The 22,342-nt window shown below is 30.3% G+C and overlaps 2 protein-coding genes across 3 annotated transcripts; one reads left to right on the top strand and one right to left on the bottom strand.

Moving 5' to 3' along the window:
- Positions 1-6,458: 6,458 nt before the first annotated feature.
- On the top strand, positions 6,459-12,941 carry LOC102618805 (uncharacterized). Of its 2 annotated transcripts, none has more exons than XM_006478326.4 (13): positions 6,459-6,688; positions 7,605-7,686; positions 7,774-7,844; positions 8,404-8,518; positions 8,647-8,726; positions 9,319-9,403; positions 9,490-9,570; positions 10,656-10,750; positions 10,839-10,889; positions 11,282-11,362; positions 11,653-11,725; positions 11,813-11,890; positions 12,581-12,941. In XM_006478326.4, exons 1-13 carry the CDS (start codon positions 6,558-6,560, stop codon positions 12,617-12,619), a joined length of 1,062 nt encoding a protein of 353 aa, XP_006478389.2. In that variant the 5' UTR covers positions 6,459-6,557; the 3' UTR covers positions 12,620-12,941. The 2 variants fall into 2 exon arrangements, with proteins under 2 accessions (XP_006478389.2, XP_006478388.2); XM_006478325.4 differs by having other exon boundaries at positions 7,602-7,686.
- A 783-nt stretch (positions 12,942-13,724) lies between these two features.
- Positions 13,725-15,235, bottom strand: LOC102618527 (cytochrome c). Its single transcript, XM_006478324.4, has 3 exons — positions 15,020-15,235; positions 14,560-14,693; positions 13,725-14,044 (listed from the first exon to the last, which is right to left on the bottom strand). The coding sequence occupies exons 1-3, from the start codon at positions 15,129-15,131 to the stop codon at positions 13,952-13,954; spliced, it is 339 nt and encodes a 112-aa protein (XP_006478387.1). The 5' UTR covers positions 15,132-15,235; the 3' UTR covers positions 13,725-13,951.
- Between the last annotated feature and the right edge of the window lie 7,107 nt (positions 15,236-22,342).

The raw sequence follows: 22,342 nt of genomic DNA, 5'->3' as shown, positions 1-22,342 counted from the left end.
CTTAGATGTGTTCTTGGATTAAAAAAACAAAGTGATTTGGAAAGGCAAAAAAAAAAAAAAATGAATTTCTCCTTAGTCTTAGATATGATTTTGAAAAAAAAAAATGAAACTGACTTGAAATATACAGAAGATAAATTTTGAACTTTCTTAAAATGGAGAGTAAAAAAAAAAAAAGATATTAGAGAGAGAGAGGGGTGGATATGGAGAGGAATAGAAAATTTCTTGTTCTAATTAATATAAATGGAAGATCTAAAATGAATACAGCAGAGGCCTCAGGCTACCTTATTATTAATCAATTTGAACACGAAATGTTTACATTCGATGGCATTTCATATTTGCAAAGTAAAATCTATATAAAGCACAACTCAATAGTTTTATGTAGACTTGATCAGGTGGTTTTTTAGTATATTTTTATGGCCGTCACTTAAATTCAAATTTTTTTAAATAAAATAGGAGATTTAAATAAAAATTGTTTAAACTTTACCCACTCCTTATGTTAAAAATAAAAAATACAAAATTTAATGTGTAGGTTAAAGCATGTAATTAAATTAGAAGAATGCAGTACAAAAAGCCATCAAATTGAACGAAACTGAACTATTTGTTCAGACTTGCAGAAAATTTCTGTTAAAACTTCTTTGATCGTTGATAGGCATGCAATTAAACACGTATCTACTTGTATTATTTTTATGGGAGTTACAATGGTTATGATGAGAAAGATTCATTGATCTTTAACTATAAATATCTTCTTTAAGATACAAAATAAAGTTAATTAGTGGTGACATTTAAAGACACGATGAGGATCCATCTATCTTACATGCATGTAAAATATATTCCCTTCACATGAACAGTGTATGTGTGGGACCCACACACTGTTCATGTGAGGGAGATGTATCTTACATGGGATTGCCGCATGATAATTGTCAACATCAATCATTAAATTTCTATTTGATTATTTGAATATTGCCGCAATTAGTTGAAATACAAACACAATATTACTTTTCAATTTAGCCGTGTGATTGTCACTATGAATAATATTTGCCACCTTATGCCTTAAGATAAGGTTTGGTGAGTATTTTTTTTCCAAGAAAATGATGTTTAGGACATAGACAAATCCTTATTAATTATTAATTGATAATTTTTCATCTCAAGTCCACGTGGCTTTTTCTATGTTTTAACTATCACTTATTATAAGACATTAAGAGACTTAGGTAGTGTTTACTTTCTGGAGTGGGAGTGTGGAGTGTGGATTCCTCCCACTCCAGTGTTTACTTACCTTAAAAAAGGGGGAGTGGGAGTGGGAATCCGTGGGTCCCACCTAATTTTGGAGTGGGGAGTGGGATTCCCACTCCCATGGGGAGAGGTGGGAGTGGGAATTCACTCCCCCCTCTTCCTATTTTATCATTATAATTAAAATAAATAAATAATATTTAATAAAATAAATAAATAAATAATATTTAATAAAATAAATAAATAATATCATATTTAATAAAATAAATAATATCATATTTAATAAAATAAATAATATCATATTTATTAAAAATAATAATTATATCATATTTATTTTATTAAATTTAATAAAATAAAAATAAATAAATATTATATTTAAATTAATAATATTAAACATTAATTTTAATAAATATTATTTATTTATTTAATTAATAATAATAAATATTTTATTCTAAAAAAATATTAATTTTGTACTATATTATCAATAATAATATTTCATTTGTGTTGCTATTATTAATAATTTTTATTCACATAATTTAAATTAAAATTAATAAAAAATTATGATTTACATAATTAAGAATATTAGTAATTATTATTAATTTATAAATATAATAAAATATTTATTTTATTTTTCAAATATATTTTTTTATTAATTTTTTAATTACAAATTATAATTCTGTACATAAGGATAAAATTCTAATTTAAAAAAATTTACTCTAAATCCAAGACAAAGCAAACAAATAATTGAGATTCTGATTGACAATCCATACTTTCATTTAGTCTAAGTAAACACCCTACTCCCACTCCCATTCCATACTCCTAATCCAAGGATTCTTACTCTAATCCAAAAAGTAAACGCAGCATTAATGTAGATGAGTTAACTAGTATATACACATACATTTATTATTTATTCTCTCTCAATTTATTATGATGGAATTTGCTCAAGATATTTAATGATTCAAAAACGTACCTAACACGGTGTTATGGCAACAATAATAGAAGTGCATTCGAGAAATTTTGAAGAGAAGAATTATCTACAAAGAAAAAAAAGAAGGTTATGAGAAACAAAGAATTGAAAATATTAAGAAGACTAATACTTTTCTGTTATTTCAATTTTAAAAAAAGGGTAAAATTCATTTTTCTTAGGACAATTTCATCAGCTGATCATGTAGTCAAACTGACAAAATCGACCAAGGCATTTACATTTTGACATCATGTATTAGAACATTGTTTATATTCTGACGTCATGTATTAGAACATTATTATATATAAAGTTTACCTTTCTTAATTCAAATTCAATTAAACCCAACCAAAAAAAAAATATATATATATATATACTACTAAAATTCTTCTTTGTCATTTAAACAAAAGCGATTGAAGTTTTTAACTCAACTTAGATTTTATACAGTATTGTTGTTCAGTGTTCAGAGCCTTGATTGTGTTCTGTTAAACAATCTCAATTATTATTTTTTGGATGTTATAATAATTGTATATCACAAATATTAGATGAAAAATTACAACATCATAATACTAAATATAACCTTTTTTTATTGGATTTAAACTTTCTTAAAGGAAGATGAGAGGGATAGAGGGGTATTAAAAAATCACTTGACAAATAAGCCTTGACAAAACACATTTCGCAACTTGCAATCACTTGACAAACACAGTTTTTTAACAAAATTCTAAATTCTAGTGTAAAATTTAGAAAATGATAAATTATCAATTTTATGTTTTTATAGTGGCTTAATTCAATTTATCTGCAAATAAGTACCGTTTCTCTAATTTTTTTTTCTTATATGTATGATTTATTACTTATCACTTTGTGATTATGTCACTATAAAAATTTGAATAAAAATTATCTTTACACTAATGCGATTTTCACTATTTGTTCCTCTTTTTCTCTTACTATTCGTAATTGATAAACAATGTGACAAATATTAGATAAACACTTACAATATCATAATACTGATTAGAATCTTTTTTAGAATTAAATTTTCCTAATTAAAGGAAGATGAGAGCGAGAGAGGTATTAAGAAATGAATTTTCTTATATGCTTGTGTGAATATATTCGATAATGACTTGAAAATGTACACATTTAATATAGTAAAAGAACATGAAAAAGTATTGGGAGAATTTTCTTAGATGCCTGTGCATATGTAATTTATCTTTTTCTTATTTTTCGAAAACAATGGGAGACAATGAATATTTTGGGGCAAAAAAAAAAAAAAAACAAACAAACAAACAACCACAAGCATTTGGCAACTTGTGGTCACTTGTCAATAGAATTCTAAATTTTATTGTCACATTAGAAAATGATATATTATCAATTTTCAAGTTTTTATAGTGGTTTAATTTAATTTATCTACAAACAAGTACTTTTTTCTCCAATTTTTTTCTTATAGTCAGGATTTAATACTTACCAATTTGTGGTTGTATTATTATGAAAACTTGCATAAAAATTATCTCTAAACTATTGTTTTTACTATTTGTTCTCTCTCTTTCTCTTACTGATTACTGATTATTTTATGTTTTCTCATTAATGATATTCTAACAAAGTTTCTTATCACACCATAACACCTAAACACTTCATTAAATATTATTTTTTAAAAAAATCAATCACATAAAAAGACGTTTAATTTAAATTATTTTATAAAAATACAAGGAAAAAAGTTCAAAGATTCGAGCACATAAGTAGGTGGGTCTCAACTCTCAACCACCCCCACTATATGAGCCTTGCCATATTTGTGAGCGATGGATATTTACATAAGATAGATTGATCAAGTCAATACTTTGAATTTAAAAGAAAGAATAAAAAAGGGAAGGACTGATCATTTATTATCCTAAGTGATAAGATCACCTTATAGCTACTGATATTTTTTTCAAACCTAATATCATTTTTTATTGTTTGTGTAACGACTGGTCCCCTTAACGAGTATATTTTATGGAGATTTTATGTATTTGTAGACGAAATAGTAATCTTATGCATGGAGCCTATTAATGAAAATGATATTTATTAATTATCAATGGTGCACAGGTGAATATGATTAGGTGTGTGTATGTGCGCGCGCGCACAAGTGCATTGCATAATAATCAGACTCCCATTTCCATACCATATAGCTTAAGGGTGGTAGGTGGCGGGGACTCGACTCGTAAACTAGCCGTCCTCTACGGAGGTCGAAACTTTAACTATAGATTTGTTGAAAATATTTGATGTAATTGATGATTAAAACGATGCTTGGTATTAAGGTTAGACAGTCGTAGTTTTTAATTTTTTATGAATACTAGTAATTGTTAGTGTCGAATTTAGAAAAATGATTTATGAATGGGTTAAATTACATAACTAGAAAATGTGAAAATTAAAATTTCATGAGTTAACAAAGTTCATAGAAGTTGTTTTAATAGATTTAACGGGGGCTGAATTAAATAATAATAAACCCACTCATATCAGTTACTAATGTGGGCTTGTGTTTTTTTTTAAAATTAAAGTGTAGGCTTTTATAGCTGTCAAAGTTAAAGTTTAAATTGTACGGGTTTATAAGTTTATTGGGCTATTTTTATAGTTTAACAGGAGCTAATTAGTAAATCAAGTAATTTCCTCTTTGTTTATTTATTTATTTTTTTTGAAAATTATCTTCTCTAGAGCACTCACTAGTCATGAGGTGGATCCGCCTTTGGTTGTTATGGTTTAGAAGTAAGGTTGATTTGATCTCACACTTATACAACGAAAAACATATACTATTTTTATTATTTTTGTCATAATTATTATTTAACAATTATATCTACTATACACTGTCAACTTTTATTTTATAATCATGGCTTATAAAGTATAGTATAGCACCTCCATACCATAACAAGACCTATTTCATCCCTCTCCTAATTTATAGAGCCAAGGTGTGCTAGACAATACTATGTTAATGAAAGATTATGCCCCTTCTAAGACAATGTTTGAGCAGTATATATATGTAATTTGAAAATTTAGAGAGTGCTTTCTAAAAAAAAAAAAAAATGTTAACCCTTCGGACTAAAAAATAAATACTTTTAGGCAATGTTTATTTTTTGGAGTGGAAGTGTGGAGTGTGGATTCCTCCCACTCCAGTGTTTACTTACCTTAAAAAATGAGGGAGTGGGAGTGGGAATCCGTCAGTTCCACCCAATTTTGGAGTGGGGAGTGGGATTCCCACTCCCATGGGGGGAGGTGGGAGTGGGAATCCACTCCCCCCTCTTCCCATTTTATCCTTATAATAAAATAAATAAATAATATTTAATAAAATAAATAATATTATATTTATTAAAAATAATAATTATATCATATTTATTTTATTAAATTTAATAAAATAAATATTATATTTAAATTAATAATATTAAACATTAATTTTAATAAATATTAATTATTTATTTAATTAATAATAATAAATATTTTATTCTAAAAAATATTAATTTTGTACTATATTATCAATAATAATATTTCATTTGTGTTGTTATTATTAATAATTTTTATTCACATAATTTACATTAAAATTAATAAAAAATTATGATTTACATAATTAAGAATATTAGTAATTATTTATTTTATTTTCTAAATATATTTTTTATTAATTTTTTAATTACAAATTATAATTCTGTACATAGGATAAAATTATAATTTAAAATAATTTACTCCCAATCTAAAACAAAGTAAATAAATAATTAAAATTCTGATTAACAATCCATACTTTCATTTAGTCTAAGTAAACACCCTACTCCCACTCTCACTCCACACTCCTAATCCAAGGATTCTCACTCTTCAGAATTCTCACTCCAATCCAAAAAGTAAACGCAGCATTAATATATACTCTCTCACCCATTAGATTCTCTCTCTCTCTCTCTATATATATATATATATATATATTATTTTATTGAGATGCATAGCAACATGAATCCAACAAATACAAGAAGTATCAATAGAATCTTTACTCTTTAGCGAACCCAGCGCAGGACAGGATAGGGGGATAGGTGCCGTATCCGGCTTCCAGGATTAATTAAAAGCAGACATTATTTTCTTTGAATTTATGAAACAACCGGTAAAAGTTTTAAAATTATGAAAGTACCCCAGCTCCAACTTGCCCCTGCCCTATGTACAAATTGCAATTTTATGTGGAAAAAATGGGCTTTCTTGACTCATCAAATTCGGGCCCGTTCATAAGCCCATATTGTGACCCGACCAATATATATATATATATGTATATAGAGCCAGATGGAAGGAGGATCGTCTACTTCCGGTTTCACTGTACCTGCATTCATATTTTTCGTATTTTTCACTCGGAGAAAAATTGGATTGAATTGATCAGATTATGGAATCGAATTCGAAAAATATGAGTACGCTTCCTGAAGAAAGCTTAGAAGAAGAATTACAATCAGAAGAACCCCAGCAGCCGCCATTGCCTTCTGCTTTCGCGTCACTTCCTCAGCGTCCTCCAACTCAGTCAGTTCTCTTTTTTCTTTTATCTTTTTTTCTTTGTTATTTATTCTTGATAAATTGATATACTAATGATCTTTTAATTAGTTAATTAATCATTTTTTTAGTTAGTGATAGCTTAAACTTTGTAGTTTAGATGAAGGCGTAAAATGATCTTTATTATTATAGTTTAAAAAAAAAAGAAATGATCTCTACAATTGTGTGTTTTTGTTTTATTGACATGTAAGGTGGATTAAATTGGACTGCATAGTTGAATGATTATATGTACAATTAGTTTGTAACTAGTAGCAGTTTAGAAGGAAAATAATGATCACATGATCAGTGTACTTTGTGTCTGTTGTAGAATATAGTCTATTGGAGCTGTACTTTGGGGTCCATACACTAGTAATCATTAAATAAGTGATTATCAATCTTGATTTGAGCGTAGATGATCGGATAAGTGAGTATTTGATAATTTGCCACAATCCCAGTCGTTTCACTCTCCGGGGAAAAAATGAGCATTTGGCAGAATTAGTACTTGTGCGGGAAAATGAAATATAAAAATGCCTTAAATGGTTTCACAGATATGGGACATTGTGTGATGACATGGAAGGTTCTTCAAAATGATGTCCAATACGGTGGCGACACTGTGTTAATAAGTTTTCATTAAGGTGAGAAATTTGTGGGAATTGGATTCTGCTATACTACTTGATGTGGAATGGGGCCTCTAGATGAAGTTACCAGAAGTTCTTTGCAATAGGCAATAAGGGATTGCTGTGACAAGTTATTTTAATCGATGGGGTTTGGAAAAAAATAATGATGTAAATTAAATTTTTCTAACATCATAGGTAGTAATTCGTGGGGGTGCGTTCTTTTACATTATGATTCTTTTATTTTTGGTAAAGAAGTTCTTTGTCTTAGTTTATAAATTTTCTTGCAGCAGTTCCTTAGAAAAATATGCACCTTTGGATTGGGTGGGTTATTTTGATGAAGAGAAGGATATCTCCATCCCAGACTCGAATGATGTTAGTGTTGACAATTTGAAAATATTTCAATACTAACATTTGTCCATTATTGTAGTTATTCTCTTCTAATATGCGTTATCATTTTAGGTCTTTCATGTGTATATGGCAGGAACTGAAGGACCAGTCATTTTTTGTCTGCATGGAGGTGGTTATTCTGGGTATGTTCGAGTATTCTTCAGCTTGATTATTCCATTTTCACTTCTTTTACTGTAAATTTTTTAAACACACGAAGCAAGATGATGGATCATTATATCTACTTAATTACACTTTAACTGAATGCTGTCCAAGTTCCATATTGTTTGATCATTAAATCATTTATAATCAAATGATGTGCTTCGATGAATGAAACTTTTTGTTCCAGTAGTGTAATAAGCTAAATTTGTTTGTTATTTTTATTAGTTTTTTTAGCAGTTCGGTTTCTCTTGAGTTTCTTATTGAAATATTTCAAATTTCTGTTAATAGAAGCCTGTTGTCATTGATTACCAACAGATATTGAGATATACACTGATGTTTGAATACTTTGATTTTATGCACATTTTGTACACAATCAACTAAATACATCTCAAGACTTCTAAGTTGTTTTCGGTTTTATTTTTTATTTTTTCACCTTTTTGGGATTCTCTTGTTTATTTAATTGACATATGATCATATTTCATGTATGCACTTTTATATCTTTAACTTTCTGAAAAAAAATATTTACCTATCTCATTTTGGCAGGCTCTCCTTTGCATTGGCAGCTGGTAAAATTAAGGAGAAAGCTAGGGTAGTTGCTATGGACCTGAGAGGACATGGAAAATCATCCTCAGAAAATGATATTGACCTTTCTATTGAGGTGTAGACAATTAATACTATATTGCTAGAATAAACTAATTAACAATGTCGTGTACAGAATTGATAGTCAGAAAGTTCACTTAATTTTCTATTGTATCCCTAATTTCAAAGAAAATTGTGTGTTTGCAGACTATGTGCAATGATGTTTTAGCTGTTTTAAAGGAAATGTATGGTGAACAACCTCCTTCAATTGTGCTTGTTGGCCACAGGTTGGACTTCTTTGACTAGTTATTTCCTTTTAAGTTTTGTTGGATAATTACCATGTCTGCCAAAACAAAGTGCTAAAACTTCGAAGTTCATTAATCAAATGGAGTGTTTCAGTTGTGTGGGACTATGTTTATCCTTTTTTTTTTCTTCCTTTTCTGGTTGCATGGCCTTGGTTGTCGCCTGGCACGAGAAATTGAATGGTTATGTTAATAATTTAAATAACTAAATGCTACAATGCAAAAATAAAATAAAAAAATAAAAAAATAAAAATCCAGGCTTTCAGCTGAGTTTTGATCTTTGGACAGGGTGATAGCATTGAAATTGAGTTTCACCAGTTTATTTTTGCTAAATGCTTATGTGAGTGGATCTACATATGGTTGCCCTAGTTCTTTGAAAGTCAAAATTATGTGATTGGTTAGTTGTCAAATCCTAATGCAAAAGCTGCCTATCTTCCTTATGCTATTTCTGATCGTAGAGTTGAAGATATCTTCGGTCCTTCATAGTCCTTAGTCAAGAGAACAATTGTAATGTTTTCATATGATCCTCGCTCTATGGATGAATTACTGTATATTGACTTGTGCCTTTACTTTACAGCATGGGAGGTTCAGTTGCTGTGCATGTTGCTGCAAAGAAGACATTACGATCATTGCATGGGCTGGTTGTTGTTGATGTTGTAGAGGTTTGGTTTCTACAAGCCAACTTACTCGTCGATATCTGTGACTATTTGCTAATGGTATTCTGAAGTGATATTAACAATTGTTTCAGGGAACAGCTATGGCTTCATTGATTCATATGCAAAAAATTCTATCAACCAGAATGCAGCATTTCTCAAGCATTGAAAAAGCAGTAACTACATTTCATTGATACCGCTATTGTTTTTAGTGTTTTTAATGTTGCTGAAGTTGATGGAGTGATATTTCGTAGAATATGACGTGGTCAGTGCATGACCTTGATTTTGGTATCTGAATGAGTCAGTGGTTGATGAAATATTCAATATCAATAGCCAATTTAATGAATTTACCAAGCCACTATGTTACCAGACAGTGGTTGAAACATACTTAGCAAGATATAGAGGTGGTAGTATTTGGCAATAGGAATTTAGATTCTAAAGGACGACTTGCTGAGCTTAAGTTTAGTTTTTTGTTTAAAGCAACAAACTATTTGGTGGTAATGAAGAACTTAGCAAATGATAACAAACTATTTATGGATAACCTTAATTATAATAATTATTTTTTCCATGGGAAGCTGAAAGAGTAAATTAGTAATTAGGAAGAAGCAAATACAGGCTGGATCATGTGTCAAGAAAGAAACAAAACCAGCCCTTATAAGGGTGTCTGCATCTTTGGACTAAAAGTCTGGAATCTTCTTTATCTTTCAATGCAGTGTATATGCAGACACCTCAGTCCACTGCATCAAAACCACTCCCAACAGAACAGCATACTCAAAATGCCTTTCTGATTAAGATCTATAAAGAATTAGGAAGTAACTTAAAAATCCTTTGGACATACTGGCATAGAGAAATCTTAAAAATAAATCCTAAAAGTTCTTCACTTCCCTTTCTAAAATGTGATTATTCTTTCTTCCTAATTCCCTCTAGTAATAATTGATAATCGCCACTAGATAAAATATATACCACCATAAACCAATCTCTATTTAAATGGATCAGAAGTACCTATTGCCACGAACTGCAATAAAGTTGCAATAAATTAAGATGATATAATAAGTTAATATCATGCCATTGGATAGTTCCTATTTCCATGAACTGCTTTAATTCTGTAATCAGATGAGATGATGTAGTGACATGCCATTGGAGTTGGCCGAACACCATTTTGTTAACCTAATGGTAGTTCTGAGCTGGAAAGTTATTTTCAATTTAAGCTTTCATTTACCATTGAAGTTTGGCTCTCTTCATTAATTTTGAAACTGTACAGATTGAATGGAGTGTGAAAGGAGGTTCTTTAAGAAATCTTGACTCTGCTCGTCTCTCTATCCCTTCAACATTAAAGTATGATGATTCAAAGAAGTGGTAAGTGGTTCTGCTATTCTAACTAACTTTCATTATGAAATTTTCAACTCCTGTTTCTTGATGGTATCATTATGAATTTGTGCTGCAGTTATGTCTACCGAGCACGATTAGAAGAAACTGAACAATATTGGAGAGCCTGGTATGTTTGTTAATTGTTATAAACATTCACATTAAAAATACATCTTAGCAAGAGTTAGCACTATTATCTTGTGTTAAAATGCAGCTGATCTAATAAATTTTTGAAATTTTCCGTTATATTCAAAACCATTGATCTTTTATGGGTGTATGGTAAGAAAGAAACATCCTTTTTTCTTTGAGAAAAGAAAGAAAGCATTGGTGGCTTGATGCTTTCTTATCTTGTCTGTTCTTGTCAACCTACTTCTCAAATATCTATTACATGGTGATCTAATGCATGACTAAGTAGAGCCCAGCCAATGTTGACTTTAATGATTACGAGATGTTTAAAGTTTTCTCTCAGCATCTTTTATTGCAAAAACTCATTCCCATATTACACAATTAATGATCTTGCAGGTATGAAGGTCTTTCAGAGAAATTTCTGTCATGTCCTGTCCCAAAGCTCTTGCTTCTAGCAGGAACAGACAGACTCGATAGGTTTGCTTATTTCAGCTATTCTAAATAGTTTTTAAGATGTTTATTAATGTTGTTGTTATCAATGTGTATGTGTTATGGTTATACTATTTGAACCACCTGGCCGCCAAATGTGTCAATAAAATATATGCCATCTTATCAGTTATGTGTGAAATCCACCAATTATTTTGTAATTTGCATGAACCTTGAGGGAAAGGATACACATTACATCTTTCTTTGGCAGCAATTAATATCTATTGTCCATACTGCCATAAAAAGTTGGTTTATAATTTTTTGGCACTATTTTGTAACAGACCTCTTACAATTGGGCAAATGCAAGGGAAGTTTCAAATGGTGGTTGTCAGACATACTGGGCATGCCATACAGGTCCTCCAATTATATTTCGTGACAAATTCTTGACATTTTTGACTTGTTTATAAAAATTACGAGTTCTAATATCCTACATTATTTCAGGAAGATGCACCTGAGGAGTTTGCATCACTGATACTCAATTTTATAGCTCGTAACCGAATTGGCCCCCATGGAGTTGAGGTTGGTATTCATATTTGGTTATAAATTTAAATTCCAAATTGTTCTCAAGTTTCTTTTAGCACTTCTATCAGAAAATCCTACAAGCATTATTTCTTTCGGCTTTTCTTTTTCCTCTAGAACCCAAAATATTATTCTTTCATATTGTCATAATCTTTCAATTACATACATCAACACCCACAAGGGAGTTTTCATCACCTGTTTGAAGGATATCACCTAGTCTTCTCAGAAAGTAATTTGCCTTTATTATTGAGAATCACTTAATAATCAGTTCAATATCCAATGCGAGTTATCAAGAGAAACTACATTAGTTTTCAGTGTGCTTGTACATGCACTGAATTTGTCCATAGAATTTGAGTGACAAGCTCCTTGCTACTAATTAGAAACCAAATGTTTGTAAACACCAACAAAACTAATGATCTTAGGCGAACATGTAGAACCTGTATATAACCTATGTATGTGACTATTGAGAACATTGGATTCCTTCGAGGCTTTAACATAGTTAAGGATTTGTTCCAACCCTGTGCTCTATATTCTTCCTGCAAAACTTTCTCAAAACTTCCCCTATAATGATAATAACATACAGTTCAGTTATGTGCTCCTTTTTAGAGATTGTATATCACATGCTTGCTTCTGAAGATTAGTGAACACAACCTTGTTTATGTTTACCGGAATTAATCCATGGTGTTGCAGATACCTGGGCTCCGTCAGCCATTGCAGTCACAAACTTAATATTTCATCAGTCGCCAGCAGTTCCCTGCTTACTGATGGACAAATAGCAAGTCCTGGGCTTTTCTTTATTCTTTGACCAGAAGGCATGGCTATTATTTTTTATTTCTGTGCTTTTCCTTGTTTCCATTACCTTTCAGTTTGTTGGTAGCGTTGTTTGTGGTGGTGCATCATCCGACGACTAGATGAGGGCATGTGTATAAGCTTCAGCATAACTCGTAGAGGGTTTATATTTCCGTACAGTTTGTGCTTTTTTTTTTAAATTTACATTCAGGATTCTTATTTTACTTATAGTCAAAATTTTCGAGATTTTGTACTCACAAAACCGCGAGCTCCATAAAAGACTGGATCTGAAGTGGCTTAATTTACTCCTAGGTGACCCAGAACCCTTAGTTCTAGGTGTTATTCTCAAGAGTATTTTGTCCTTGAAAAGCCAATACAATAGGATTTGCATATAATAAAGCCAATACACTTTGCGTACTGTAAGCTCTAGCAAGCTTCTAAATGATCTATATTTTATTCAATCTCTTGCTGGCTTGAGTTAAAATCTCATCACATGAACTGACATTAATTAATTTGTCAACAGATAAGCTTAAGATCTTCCAGCAATTCCAAAACCTGTAGTCTACAACACCATTAATAATCTTATGCATGCATCAGACTCAAGGAAGAAAGTGGCTTCTTATAAGCTGATCATTCCAAATGCCTGTCTCCAGTTATCAAGTCTGCAACTTAAAACTCTTCTTGCAGAGTTGCAGTGGCATATGTATGTTATAGGTTTATAATTCTGGTCTAAAAATGAAGAAGACACTAAAACCGAATTTGCTCGACTCATTATTGGGTTTCATTACTCAACAGCAAATATCACCATCCAACTTAAACAGACCCAGACCCAAGCACAACACACTGGTTAAGTCAATGATTCACCTTACATAGCTTGCACATAACCTGATTGACACTTTTATAGCAGCAGACAAATATGAATAGCAGCGACAAAATAAACAAAGAACTACTAGTTAAGGAAAAGCTAGCTGTAAACTGATATTCATAACCGTTATCATAGATAATCCCAAAAATAAAAAATGAAAAATCTTTTGCCAATAGAATATTCACCCAAAATTCATGAAATATGATTATAACCAGGAAATTCAATTGAATATTATGTTTGCCAATGACAGCAACCTTTTCTCAAATTAGCAATGCTCAAGTTACAAAGAACATTGCTGAACCTTAAATGTTTAAAATTTATTGGTAAAAAACAGTACTATATCCGCACCGCAAAACAATCTTCAACAACTGCAAAATGGAATAGGTAAACTGACTATCGGCAAGTTCTTATGCAGTAGATTGTTTCAAATATGCAATAAGGTCGGCACGATCCTGAGGCTTCTTCAATCCAGGGAATACCATCTTTGTTCCAGGAATGTACTGCAATCAAAACATTGGAAACATCAGAAAGCCAGAAGGGATGAAAATGGGAAGAGCAAATTGATAAGAAAAGAAAAAAAAATTACGTCACAAGGAGGTCACAACTCTTCGTGCTACTATAAGCATTGTAACATCATGTTTACATGAAACATAAAACATCCACAACTCCTAGGTAAGAACCATCAACCAATAATTTTGAAGATAGAAACATAAAACCCTTGACAGAAAACTCAGGCGACTACACTACTAAACATGAAAGAATATATCTGGTTTTTTCATACCATAATAATTGAAAGCAAGTGCCCAAACCCATTCTATCTATGCCATCTTATAAAACCACTAAAATAAACTGACACTTTATATGAAAAATACTCGCGTGAAAAGTTTAACATAAAATAAAATAAATACTCCTAGCAAACACATTCAATCATGCCAATCTTATTGACAACTATTACACCAGGACAACTAATATCATGATATTGACGAGACTTATACTGAAATCATAAATGTCATACCTTCTTAGGGTTGAGCAAGTAATCATACAAAGTCTTTTCCTCCCAATTCACAGCCATGTTCTTGTTAGCCGCAGAGTATGAGTACCCAGGTGTAGTCCCCGATTGCCTTCCAAACAATCCGTTCAAATTAGGACCTGCATCATAGTTTTTTTTTTTATTTAAAGAAAATAAACAAAGAATAAAAAATAAAAAAAGAAAACTAGATTCCATTTAGCTCATTCCATTAGAACCCAAATCACAAAGTACAATTTTTTAAGAGAAAAATTAAGCAACCTCACGGACCCAATTTACAAAAATCAAAACCCTAAATTCCTAGTAGATTGTGTCTATAAAAGCCCTAAAATCATGTATAATTTTGAACTCCCTTACTGAAATCAATATACAAAGTCGCGAGATCTACAAACTATCAGATCCACGAAGAGAGAGAGAGAGAAAGAAAGTCGGCGACAGACAGACAGACCTTGTTTGTGACCGGCGCCTTTCTCGACGGTGTGGCACTGAGCGCACTTGGTCTTGAAGATCTTCTCTCCGGCCTTTGCATTGCCGGGAGGTGCCTCATCAAACGACGCCATTATTGTGGTGTTTTGAAAGATCCAAAGAGAGAAAGAAGACGCAGAGAGAGAGAGAGAGAGCTGTGATTGCGTTCTTTATTCTTGAGGAGGAAGTTACTTAGGGTTTTGATTTTGATTTGTTGGTTTGGTTTTTTTTTGGTTCTTTTCGAGATGCTGCTTGGAATATTCGCGAGGTGGCAAAAGCACGTGGTCGCCACGGTAATTTTAACGTGGAAAAAGGCCGTCCCTCGTCAGTTAACTCCCGACTGTACACGTGTCTTGTTTTTATTGGCACAATGTCAGTTGCTATGGACCGGCCATTTATGTTGACCGGTCTAATTGCGTGCTTGAGTCGGTGTGTATACTCGGTGGCCTTTCTTAATTTATATTTTTGGAGTAATTATGACATCTGGATCCCTACGATTTTACATTTTCTTAAATTAAGGATATATGTTTTACCTTCTCAAAATATATACACATATATGTATACGTTGTTTTACATTTGCGTTAACAACGTACCTGACTAACCTTTGAAGTTCTATCCGTTTAAAATGTGATCACAACCCTCCATTGGGCCTATAAAACTTCTCAATCTCAATGAAAAATACATAAATTTATTTATTTTTATTGAGATTTTTTTACTAATGACAACAATATTGTGAAGTCCAAGATAAAGTAAAAAAAAAAAATAAGTGCTCAATAGTTGCGATTGAGCTCTAGCAAGCAATTGTTAATTACCTATTTCGTACAACTTATTTAATAATTATAAATAAACGGCGCTTAAATCATTTATCTTCGATGCTTATTGTTGAGGCCATCAAGTAAAAATATAAAAATTATATTATAATCTTTCAAGAGCATTTTAGTTCGCGTAAGTTTTTTTTTTTTTAAATAAAAAAAATGAGAATTTTTAGAAGGAAAGAATATATGTCAATAAGATTTATCTTCCCAACCACTTATTACCAAATTAAAAAAATTAAGTGGTCATTTGAATCCTCCAAATAAGCTTCTACACCAATTTTCTTTATAAACCCATAGTTTCAAATTAAGTATTAATCTTTTACTTTTTAAACCCCCCATAATTCCATAACTAAACCTAATTAAATATGTGAATATTTAATTGGCATGAGGTTGTTCTAACTTAACCAAGATCCTCGGTTCGAGGCTTGGAAATGCAACTGCGTTAAATACTTGTTGGGAGAGCTTTGCCGCCCTAGTGATCTTACCCGACTCGAATCAGGATTAATCGGAACCCAATGTAATCTTCGGATACCAGATGATTTAATACACTGAAAAAAAAAATATGTGAATATTTTCTCTCTTACCTTCAATTAAATGATCAAAACCAATTTTTTTTTAAGAAAAAAAAATCTGTTTCTTTCTCCTCTTACTCCTGTTCCTTATCATAAACACATCTTGCAAAGAAAAATGACACTTTCAGGTTTCATAGAAACAGTCATTTAATTTTATGAAATAATTTCTTTTTCACATATGACAGAACTTTCGCTGATTCATTTGGCTTTTTCATTTGAGTGAGATTGATGAAACCCAACTATTATCTCTTTACTTAATTGGAGTATTTTTGGATATGAGTTTTTGATCTTTTTGGTTTCTCGCAACAAGTGTATAAACTCTAGAATTTGGGTTTTGTCAAAATTCTTTCATTTTAGCCATCATCCTTGAACATTTCAGAAATTGAGTTTGACTCTTATTCAAAATCCATGACTGTTTTATAAACTTCTGTTTGTATGAACGAATTGTAAAGGTCCTAAAGGAGGAATATTTATGGTAATTTATTTTTTGAGTATTCAACAAATAAAAATTCTTCCTGTAATTTTAACTTAAGGTTTAATTATAATAAAATATTGATTTAAGGGTTTAAAGAGTAATTTAATGTGTTCAAATAACCCCACCATTAAATTTAGGATAAGCTATTTAAACTCACTAAATTTCTTGTAATTTTAAAAAATAAATAGGTAGAACTATTTGAACCCACTAAACTACTTATTAAACCTATTTATTAAATAAACTCACTCTAAATTTTTTAATTTTTAATTTTATTTAATAAACCCACTTAAATACCCAATATACCCTCACTAAACTCAATTTTTAGAATAATAGTGTTTTAGTCATTAAACCCATTAAATTTATGTATAAACCTTTCTAAATATTTTTTTCTCCATTAAACTATTAACACATTCAGAAAAATATAGTTACAACACACGATCATCCTTCTTCTTCTTATTATTTTTTATTTAATGCAGCACAATTCCAAACCATCAGACATTTCTTATTCCATTTTACACAATTTTATCAAAGTCTGAACGTTTGATTCGAGATGTAGATTATTCAATTTCTTCATAGAGGCAAAAAAAAACAAACAATTTCTATTCCTATCATTGCTTCTGCTGTAATCACCAACATCAAATAAACCGCAGCCTTGGAAGTAACTTTTACAAATTGAATGCAAAGGAAAATACGTAACAGAGCAAATAGATACAACTGCTGCAGCAAACATCAAGCTCCTCCTCCTCCCATTCCCATTGCTGGCCTCAACATTCAAACCTAACTTTCTCTTTTTCAACTTCACCATTTGCTCCCTCCCGCCAGCATTGGCCCAAGCTTGGCTGCTGCAAAGGAAGGAGGCTGTCATGGTCATTGCTGCCATTTCCACAATATTCATGTGCTTTCCTTAAATGTTTCATTGAATTTTCAAGCTACGTTAAATGTAAAGTTGTGTTCAAAAAATAAAATTTCTTTCTTTTTCCTTTTTAACTATATTTTAATGTCCATAATTGCAATTTATTTTAGGGATATTTATTCATAAAAGATTATATTCCAATGTAAGTTTAATGAGTAGTCTGGTGAGTTCAAATATTCCCGCCTAAAAAAAACTTATTATTAAAAATTTGAAATCTAAAAATCTAAAAATTATCCTTTACCAATCACTTTCGCTCTTTACCTTACAATTAAATATTCTCTCTCTACTCTCATAATCTGTAAACTAGTCACACAATTTCACTCTCTTTTGTTTTTTGGTTTTCCATAGTATATCATGATTTATATTTCTTGCTTTATATATATAATAATTTTTTTCTTGATATTCATTAGTTTTTGTGTTTAGTCAAAATTAATTTCTTGATATTCATTAACTTTTATAGTTGATAAAAATTTATTGATGATCATTATTAATTAATAAATTTTATTCCTTTTAGTTAGTAATACAAATTATCTTCAGCTAAAAGAATATATTTGAATGAATTAATCAGAATTTGTGAAATTTAGAAAAAAATAATTAAGTAATTTTTTAAAAATTATTTAGATAATAAAATTCTTAATTAAAAGAGAATGTAAAGAGAAAATTGGTAAAAAATTGGTGGATTCAAACAGCGTTATTAAATTACTCTTTTATTATGCAAGTCCAATTTATTCTTATCATTTTCGGCAAACATGGGGATACGCACGTCTTTTTCGGTTTAAATCCTGTTAAAATTGGAGAGTTGTTTTTATGGGCTAGAGCAGCCCAAACCCAATACAATTAGAGGGCTATTTCCTGCCCAGGCCCAAATAGGTTTAAAAAAATGCGAAACCGAACGATATGGATCGGCTGGGTTTTATTGAAGAACCCGATTCAAACAGGTTCGAATTTTTTCGTTTATGGCCTTATTGGCTAGATTCAATACATTCCGTTTAATTTATAGAAATTCGATTTGTAGATTAGTGAATTGAATTGAATTGAAAATTTGATAATCCGTAATTGGTGGATTGGATATGTATCTACTTTATAAATCTGCAAAAATTCGTGAGTATGCAAAAAAAAAAAAAATATTTATTTTATTAAAAATAAAACTTATAAATATGACATTAATACTTATAAGTAAATAAATAAGTTAAAATGTAATTATATTAATATTATATTATATCTTATTTAATAATAATATAAAATAAAAAAAATTAAATAAACAAATATAATTTCCTAAACAGTTAATTTTCATGTACTAATCTAAATAAATGAGATTTTTTTTTCTTTTTGGTCTGTTATATTTTAAAACTTTAAATGTATTTTCTAGCTTTATTTAATCAATTAATTTATTTAAATCTTATTTGATTTTAAATTCGATCGGTAGTAAATTATTTTTATATTAATTTTTTTTATTTAGTTAGTTTGTGTATTGGATAGAATTAAAAATTTTCAATCCGCAAACAAAACCGCAAAATAGTGGCTTGGATATTGATTTGGTCAAATCCGCATCCGATCTGCAGAGTTTGGATTAGATTTGGATTGAATTTCACCAATCCGTAGATTAAAAATTTCGTGAATCGAATATGTATTGATATCCAATCTGTAAAATCCGATCCGCGAACACCCCTATTACTAACACTTTCTCAAGAAGCTTTTTTTTTTTGGACTGTTGATTCGGATTTTATTTTCAATGTACTAAACTGAAAAACAAATCAAATATTTTGATTTTGTTAAATATCGAACCGATCAATTTTTTTAATTATATGTTAATTTCCATTTAATTTAATTATTATCACTTGAAACGGACTATTTGGTATTGTTTTTCACAAGTTATTTTACATTTTATAAAAATATAAAATCTATTTAGTAGGTTTATTTTCATTCAAATTTTATAGTACACTAAAAATAAACTATATGTATTTGATATTATTTAAAGCAACAAAGTGAAAACACAAATATTATATTTTCTACTTTTAAAGAATATGGTATCATCATCAAAGTGTGGGCCTTTGTATCCTTCACTTTCATAAACTTTTTTCATTTACTTTTAACAATTTTAACACTTTACTGACTTTACTCTTCTATTTATCATTCACTAACTCACTAAGTATTCCAACTACCTCCAAGCTCTAATTGTTCTTCATCCTCTTAACTCAAGTCCAAGTATTTTTCTTCCAAGCCTCTCTTTTCATTTTGTAAATTTTTTTTTGGTTATTTTGCTAGTTACTTTTTGGAAGAATTTATTGGAATTATTTCTTTTAGAATATTTATCTATTATTATATGGGATCCAGCTACGGTACCACAGTGGTACCGTACCACTGGTTTTATCTTTTGTGCTAGCATTGTTGTAAAATTTCATTGAACCCCTTTCATTCATTTTATTTAAACTTTACCTCATAAATACTAAATTAATTTCTATTGCATCCATATAAACATTATAATTAGCACATTATACTATTTACTATTTATACATTTTTCTTCTATATTGCACCTTTATCATAATACCCTCTCTTTATCACAAATACCGACGAACCCAATCCGAATTTCGTTTCCATTTCCGTCCACACCACCGGCCAAGGTTGGTACCGATCGAAAGATTGTGCGACGCCAGTCATCGCCATGCCATCCTTGTTGTAAAAATAACCGGGTCAACCTGACCCAAATTTTGTTTTCGTTTCCAGCTACTCCACCGACCAAGGTTGGTACCGATCGGAAGCTCGTATGATGCCGGTCATCTCCATGTCAGCCTTGTCGCCGTAAAGCATTCGGAAAGCTACTGATCGAAGCCGTAAAAAGTCATAGAATCCCCGCTTCAATTCGCTGTGGTTTCTCCAGTTTCCGGTGACGCCACCACTTGGGTTTTGTTCTCCATAGTTCTCTCTGTCTTTTCTGACCAACCACAGCCACCGAAGGAGCCGATTTGCCATTGATCGGCCGTTGAAGGATTCACGGGTTTGGGAGAAATAAACTTAATATTTGTGAAGTAAAGTTCAAATAAGAATAAGTGAAAGGGCTTCATGAAATTTTACACAGAAAAGACAAAAACAGTGGCATGGTGCCATTGATGCACGATAGGCGAGTCCTATTATATGTGTCTATATTTGCAGCGTGAAAAAGTACTTGTACAAGTAAATTTATTTGGGAGATTGCCAATTTTCTCCCTACAGTAATTAATATATACCATTTTCCCCCTACTGTTTTTATGATGCCCAAAAATTCTCCCTGACAATATAAGTTTACAATATTACCCTTATTTTCAACTACTCTTTTATTTTCATTTATTATAAATTAAATAAATCACATGAATAGAAACCAAATAAAAAATTAAGCATTAAAAACAAGAAATATATGTTTTGATATGAGAAAAAAATTAATAATAAATTTTTTTTCTTGTACTTATTTATTTTGTGAAACTTTTCTTATAATAAATATATAAGAAGTTATTATAAAATGATAAAAAACTTATTATAAGAAAATTTGAATGACAAATAAAAATTTATTATAAGATAAATAATAAAATATTTTACCTATGCTTTTTACATTTAATTTTAAAAATATTAAAAAATATTTATTATAAGAAAATATTCACAAAATAAATAATTATAAGAAAAAAATTTTCATATCAAAACATATACTTCTTGTTTTCATACTTAATTTTTTATATAGTTTCTATTCATGTAATTTATTTAATTTAAAATAAATGTAAATAAAAGAATAATTAAAAAAAAGGTAATATTGTAAACTTATGTTGTCAGAGAGATTTGTGGCCATTATAAAAACAGTAAGGTGGCGTTTGTTTTTTAACTTAATGACTTAAAGTGATTTAACTTAATTAGAAGTGTTTGTTTTTATAACTCAATGAGACTTTTTAGATAATTTTGACTTAATAAAATAAGCCAATTTTTTTGACTTTTTACTTAATGGAAAAACCTGAATTAAGTCAATTGCTTGCTAATGTAAAAAATATCCCTGCTTTATAATTTATTTTTCATGTCTATTCCAAAACTCACCCATAGATAGGGATGACAAATATCCAATTATGAATGGATAATATCCATCCAAACACAAATCTATAATTATCCATAATGGATATATCCATATCCATATCCAGTATTTAATATTGGACATGGATATGGATTTTATCCATATAACTATGGAGATCCATGGATATCCATGGATATTTTATTTTTATTATATAAAAATAATAATATAAAATAGTTAAAATTCTAATATTAAATTTGGTTATTAAACTATTTATATTACTAATAATATATATATATGTATGTATAATAAAATGACGGTCCGGTGGTCGGTGGCGGCGGTCCGGCGATGTCCGACGGTGTTCTGGCAACTTTCCGATGAATTCCGGCAAGGTCCGGTGGTGGTCCGGCGACCTTCCGGCGAGGTCCAGCGGTAATTCCGGCGATGTCCGATGGTGGTCCGGTGGTGGTCCGGTGAATTTTCCGGTGGATGTCCATTTATAATATT

Source organism: Citrus sinensis, chromosome 3 (genome assembly GCF_022201045.2).
Source record: "Citrus sinensis cultivar Valencia sweet orange chromosome 3, DVS_A1.0, whole genome shotgun sequence".
Classification (NCBI taxonomy): domain Eukaryota; kingdom Viridiplantae; phylum Streptophyta; class Magnoliopsida; order Sapindales; family Rutaceae; genus Citrus; species Citrus sinensis.
This window is presented reverse-complemented; position numbering and strand designations above follow the sequence as displayed.

What these genes read in the sequence shown, in the direction of transcription:
- LOC102618805 (XM_006478325.4), top strand. Translation starts at nt 6,558, where the DNA reads ATGGAATCGAATTCGAAAAATATGAGTACGCTTCCTGAAGAAAGCTTA. An exon ending in CCATCCCAGACTCGAATGAT is followed by an intron (nt 7,687 to 7,773) that starts GTTAGTGTTGAC and finishes TTATCATTTTAG; the next exon opens with GTCTTTCATGTGTATATGGC. An exon ending in GGAACAGACAGACTCGATAG is followed by an intron (nt 11,363 to 11,652) that starts GTTTGCTTATTT and finishes ATTTTGTAACAG; the next exon opens with ACCTCTTACAATTGGGCAAA.
- LOC102618527 (XM_006478324.4), bottom strand. Translation starts at nt 15,131, where the DNA reads ATGGCGTCGTTTGATGAGGCACCTCCCGGCAATGCAAAGGCCGGAGAG. An exon ending in AGGCGCCGGTCACAAACAAG is followed by an intron (nt 14,694 to 15,019) that starts GTCTGTCTGTCT and finishes ACTATGATGCAG; the next exon opens with GTCCTAATTTGAACGGATTG. An exon ending in ACTTGCTCAACCCTAAGAAG is followed by an intron (nt 14,045 to 14,559) that starts GTATGACATTTA and finishes TTTTGATTGCAG; the next exon opens with TACATTCCTGGAACAAAGAT.